At 41.6% G+C, this 6,000-nt stretch overlaps 1 protein-coding gene across 1 annotated transcript in view; it reads left to right on the forward strand.

Annotated features, from left to right (window-relative positions):
* The window catches only part of STOM (stomatin), a 148,700-nt gene extending 143,205 nt beyond the window's left edge, over positions 1-5,495 (forward strand). The window contains exon 7 of the mRNA XM_086920974.1: positions 1,208-5,495. Coding sequence (XP_086777100.1) covers positions 1,208-1,402 — 195 coding nt within the window. The 3' untranslated portion in view covers positions 1,403-5,495. The remainder of the gene's footprint in view (positions 1-1,207) is intronic.
* The last annotated feature ends 505 nt before the right edge of the window (positions 5,496-6,000 follow it).

Below are 6,000 nucleotides of genomic sequence, written 5' to 3' on the forward strand. Positions count from 1 at the left end.
TGGCTGAGCCCTTCCTGTCCAGGCAGTCAGCTGTTCCTGGATCTGAGATGGGTGCACTCACTTTTCTTGACTGAGAAATAAGCTCTTATGTGCTATGTTCCTATTACACTAATAAGACAATGAGCAGACACTTTTGCCTGATCAATAGGAGCAGGGTACCAGAGGATCTGCCAATTTTGTCTGCCACAGCAGTGGATGGCAATCAATAGATTAGGAAATGTTTTCATGGTGGCGGTCTCCTTCTCTTTACCATACCATATCTGCCATGCAAGGGTACTAACTTCACCATTGGCAGGCTTTCTCTAAATGTTGAGTGTTGTTCATCCAACAAGTTGAGAAACATGCCCTAGTACGGCACAATATGTGGACGCTGGCGATATACTCCCACTTGAACGCGCTTCCAGTGTCTATGTTGGTGGAGTAAGTGACACCATCCAACACAGACAGCCACAGAATTTCCACCAAAGATTTCTTCCTTACTGTAGTTTCTCCCCCATAAGAGTGGCACTCACTTTGAGGGAAAAACGTCAGTCGCCATGCTGGAGATAAAAATATAAGGAGGAATATCCAGGGCCGGTTTGGTTGAAGTCAAACATCGCCATTTTGCCAGATAGCACTTCCACGGGCAAAACTCTGAATCAGTCCCTATAGGGTTGTATGTTTGCTTAGCCTTTTCGCTTCTTGTCCACTGTGGCACTGCAGATAAGAAGCAAGCAGTGTCACACCGAGTTGAACCCATCCTTCTTTTGTCCTTGAAAAATCTTTCACATGTGGCTTTAACCAATTTACCCCTTCTAGCCGAGCAAGGATTGCCACCCTGACACTAAAAAGTTCTTTGGAGAAGCTTGTGTTTGTCTATGGTTACCATGCTTCCTTCAGACTGGAGCAAAACAATGAGATAGCATGACTGAAAGATCAGCTCTGCGTCAAGTAAGAGCAGCAGAGCTTTGTGCTGCCTGGTCTCTCTGTTTGGTCCTCTATCATGTCTTGCTGCACTGTCTTATTGTCCATTCCTGGGTGGGTGATGGTGGTTCCTACAGAGAAGATGCAAGGGTCTTTCTCCTTACAAGATATGCTGGTTCACCAGAAAGCAGAGTGCAATTGTAACAAAGGTGACCCCGGTTTTAGGGCAGAGAGTTAGCACTTGTTAAAAAATGGTCTCACCCTAAGATTCTTAAGCCATTCCTCTGTGTTGTCTCCTTTGCAGGTGATTGCGGCAGAGGGGGAGATGAACGCCTCCAGGGCGCTGAAAGAAGCTGCAATAGTGATATCGGAGTCGCCAGCCGCCCTTCAGCTGCGCTACCTACAGACTCTGACCACCATTGCAGCGGAAAAGAACTCGACCATCATTTTCCCGCTTCCCATCGACATGCTGCAAGGCATCATGAGTGGGAGGAAGTAGGCGGGATTTCAAACTGAGTGGCAGGACTTGATTTTTTTAAACAAAGGCCTAACATCAGCGAATTTTAGAGCCAATAATTGTGGAGTCTTTTTATGTTTTCTGAGCCCTAGGAAGGTACAGGCTGTGAATTAAGAATGTGTATTGCAAAGTATCCAATGTAATTTCACTTCAAGTTCTTTGAAGTAATATTTAAACCACTGTTTTTGTAATTTGTATGAAATAAGGATTCTTATGTCCGTAATCATTTGCATTTTTTGGGGGGTACTCCAACATATCAGCATAGGGTGACTACATCACTCCAGGTCATTACAGACGCTGTCCTGAATGTTTCACTTACAAATCATTGATTTAAGGTATGTTAATGTAGTTAATTTTGTTGGTGCAAAACAAGACTACAACACCCATAATTCATCGGGCTATCTCATAAAAGTCCAGGATTCGAAACAGTGTATATACTAACGTGGAAAGAGGGGGTGAGCCTACACCAACCTTTGCTAAAAGCCATTAAAACATTATAAATTGGTGTGTTTGTATGATTTCAGTCAAGCCTCACGTGAGAGACCGAACTTTTCCTAAAAAAAAAATAGAGGCACATGCATCAAGATTTAGGAATCGCAAAAACCTATGCATGTAGAAAACGCTAAAAAAATAGCGATTTCTAAACATTCCTTAATTGCGACTCGCATATTGTGAGTCGCAATTAAGGAATGTCTTTCCATTCATTCCTATGGGCCTACAGACCCATAGGAATGAATGGGACTTGCATTCGCAATTTGCGAGTACCCAATAGGTACACACAAATTGCGCATGCAATTTCAAGGGTGCAAGGGTTCCAAAAGGATACCCTGCTGCACCCCTGAAATCGGTATATGCGTCCATGTTGCACACTCACATGGCCCAAGGGCATGTGTGTGTAACATGAAACTTTGAAAAATGCACTTTAGTGCTTTTTTCAAAGAAATCACAATTTCCCATCACCTTTCATTTGATGGTAAATTGCGAAATCGCAAATCTTTTTACGTTATTGCATCGCAATTTAAGTAATCACAATTTTGCGATTTCTTATATTGTGATTTTTGCATTTGGGATGATGCATCCCAAATGAAAAAATACTGGTCGCAAAGGGGCAGATTCTGAGAACCTAATCGATTGCGACCGGTTTTTCCATTGATGCGTGTGGGCCATAATGTTGGCCAAAGCTACACAAAATAATTATTTATCCTTCACAAGCCTGTAAAGAAGGAAAATTGAACTTTCTGAAATGTTTTATTGTAGCTGTAATGTCTCAATGACAAGATAGGGCTTATGCAGTAAGAAAGATGATTTTAAAATGTTTTTCATCCATATCTGGATTTACATGAAAGTTTTTACATATCATTTTATTTTCAGTAAACTTTAATGAAACGTGTCCTGATCCTCTGTACCCTACCTGGGTGCTTACATTTACAAATTTATATATTTATATGCACTGTTAAAATAACATAATTGCGTCCTTCACAATTTCTATTTTTCTGTAAATAAACGCTATTTCTACAGCTTTTCTAAATGACTTGCAACAGTTTCTCACTTGTTAACTCACTCACTACAAGCACAAAATATGTGCTGTGTTTCTTCATAATGTACCATTCTGCTCAAACACCCTAGAAATATCCTACTATTCGCCAGATCCACTTAGCTTTTTGGAGTTCATGGTGCGTCTAATCCCCATGAACATATGCAACTGTGTGTTCTTTGCAATGCTTGGAAGTTGTTTGTCACTGCTCCACTTACACACCCTAATACTCCAAGATGGGCCTGAAAGCTTACCATTCTGCAAGGGTCTCCCAAGGACAATTCTATCATGTTCCATCCATATCTTTGGAGCTTGGACACCTCCAGTGTCTTCTACTTTGAAGTTGTTTGGAATGCGAGAGGTGCCTGAAAGATTCCCATGAATTATATTGTAATTCAATCCCGTGTTCTATGATAATATTGACCATAAGTTGATTTTAAGCCTTTCAGAGGTCTCACTACTTAAATGCTTATATGTCCCATGTATTCAGTGAGGCGTGGGTAGTTTCCATGACCTAGGTAGCGCAAACCTGGCTTGTAAGCCAAAGGGGTACTGTAAATAGGAGGAGGAAGGTTCAATTCAGGAGTGTGGCGAGGGAAGTGTCTTTCCTCATTGGGCCACAGTACAACATTACCTGTAATAGTTGAGATGTACGTTGATATAAAGATGCTTTTCTAGATCCACCCTGGAATGGAGAAGTGAGGAAAAAGTGGCCATCATGTTTAGTGCAATAATGTTCCATATGTTTGGTGTCATCTTGAGAAGGCTTGTTTCCTGTTTTTTTATGTTCCTATTCTGGAAGGTAAGGCTTTCTTTTAGGATAGTATAAACATCAAAAGAGTGTGACTTCTTAGCAAGAAGAGCAAGCATGAAGAATCTGTCTAGATTTTTAAAGAAAGTCCTCACTCACCAACCTGGTTGGTGACATGCTTCATCGGGCCCCACCGGGAGAGGCCGAATGCCTCCCTGTTGTGTTGCGACGCCAGAATTACTGCGGAGCTGGATTTTTTGGATGACAAGTGAAGGTGTTTTAAAAATGTCTGGATTGTGTCCAAAGAAACTTTATTAAATGGCCAATCAGACACACTAAAAACAGTGTGGGAAAAAGGGAGCAGAGTAAATTGTTCAGCTATTTCCCATGGAGTGGGGTCGACATGTTTCTGCCCTGGTGGTATAATTTACCGGGCATTCATCAGGACCTAAAAGCAATACCTCAGCGGTATGGGTGCACTTAGGCCCACCCTAAGCGGAGGATAGCCTCCTAAAACAGATTAAAAAAAATGTTTGACTTTGAATGATTTCAGAGGATACTCCCATCCCAAGGTATAAGTGGCGCTTGGCTGCTGCTTTTGATTTTCTTTCAAGTTGTGCAGCTGTCAAGCTGCTTCCATGTCCAACAAAATCTGTGAAGCTTAGGCATTGCCTTTAACTTTAGGTTCTGCATTTGAATTTTATTTTGAACCAGTTCCAGGAACATGTTGTCTCCATGTCCCATAAATAGGAATATCCCTTCAATAGTTGTTATGACTTTATATGAAGCTCTTCTGCACTCACATGGCTTCTTCCTCAAATACGATCAGTGATTCTTGGATCTTTCCTATGACTTTTACTTAGAAATTGTCCCAAGGGCACAGAGCTTCCACTTCCCCTGAGTAGGAGTTTGGTCTGTTCCTGCTATTATGAATTGGAAGTTGTTCAAAAGGCTGGCTGATTCCTTGTTCCATGAATACAAGTGGAACATGGAATCATCCTAATTAGTTTACTCACAGGTTATTTTATGGTCATGCGATTTTGACGTTACATGAATATCTTTTGAGTTGATACCTCTAATAGCCTTTTCCCCAAATCTTTTCGGTAAACACACTGCTACCCTGTCCTGTGAAACCTCCTTCAACTTTAGGGGTGGCCAACATTGGTCCATGTGTCCTGAAGCTATTCCAGATTTTTTAGATATCTAACCAAATATTATAAGATTCACAAGAATTAGCAAATTTATCGTGTGGCGCTCTCCTGAAAATCTGTGGTGGCTGAAGCCCAAATGAACCAATGTTCGATACCCTTTTTTTTTTTCATCGTTTTGAAGGTCATATGGTTTCTACCCTGAACATGCAAGTTAAACTCACATCTCTTAGCATTACTAGAAGACACAATCAAACAAAACTTTGAGTGCTGACAATAGCAAGTTCTGTGACAAAGGAGGGTTCTGTGGGTGATATATATTTCGGCTGCATTGCCCATGTCTTCACAATCTTGGCACGCAAGAGTGATGACTATTGTCTCTTGTAGCTATAAGTGTGGCTCCAGAGTCCTAACCTAAGGGACTGCCATTGCTAGGCCTTTCTATGTGTGCTGAGTTTTATTCACATCTCTTCATCTAACTGACTGAAACCTTAGTTTTGTATTTAATCAAGTTGCCTTCCGCAGCACTGCAGTGCACTTTCTACTGTAACTGAATGATATCTAGCAAGATTTTTATGTTAAAATGTTATCTTGCTTTTTCATATAATTGTTTTAGCAAATAAATAACGTGTTATAAAAATGCTACTGATCTCTTGGTCCTTATTTTTTCAGAGGCCTTAGTACCTCTAGAGAGAGAAAGTGTGTGTGTGTGTGTGTGTGGGTGTGTGTGTGTGTGTGTGTGTGTACACACAGGGATCCTGGATTAGGCGTACATTTGTGTGGGAAGACTATTTATGTCATGCCTACCTTCATCTGACGTGCAATTACTAGCCCCCATTTACACCTAGTTTATAGTCTTCAGCCCCCAAGGAAAGTCTTCATGTAAATTCTCCCAAAACGTGTGGTTTTCACAATAGCATGTCTGTGGTGGTGGAGTACATGCATGTGGTCAGGCTGTGCCCCGCGTACCACAACTTTCGGGCCAAGCAGTCCAACAGTGAGATAACTAGTGCACCCCATGTCTCAGGGCTTCAGGTACTCGTACTGCGATGAAAAGGTATCTTGAGTAAGCCTCCTTGATTCACCGGCTACTTGACGATGGCCAGTCAAGGCTTGCCTCAAAAGAGGTGGTGAAGGGGGGATCTAG

Source organism: Lissotriton vulgaris, chromosome 5 (genome assembly GCF_964263255.1).
Source record: "Lissotriton vulgaris chromosome 5, aLisVul1.2, whole genome shotgun sequence".
NCBI lineage: Eukaryota > Metazoa > Chordata > Amphibia > Caudata > Salamandridae > Lissotriton > Lissotriton vulgaris.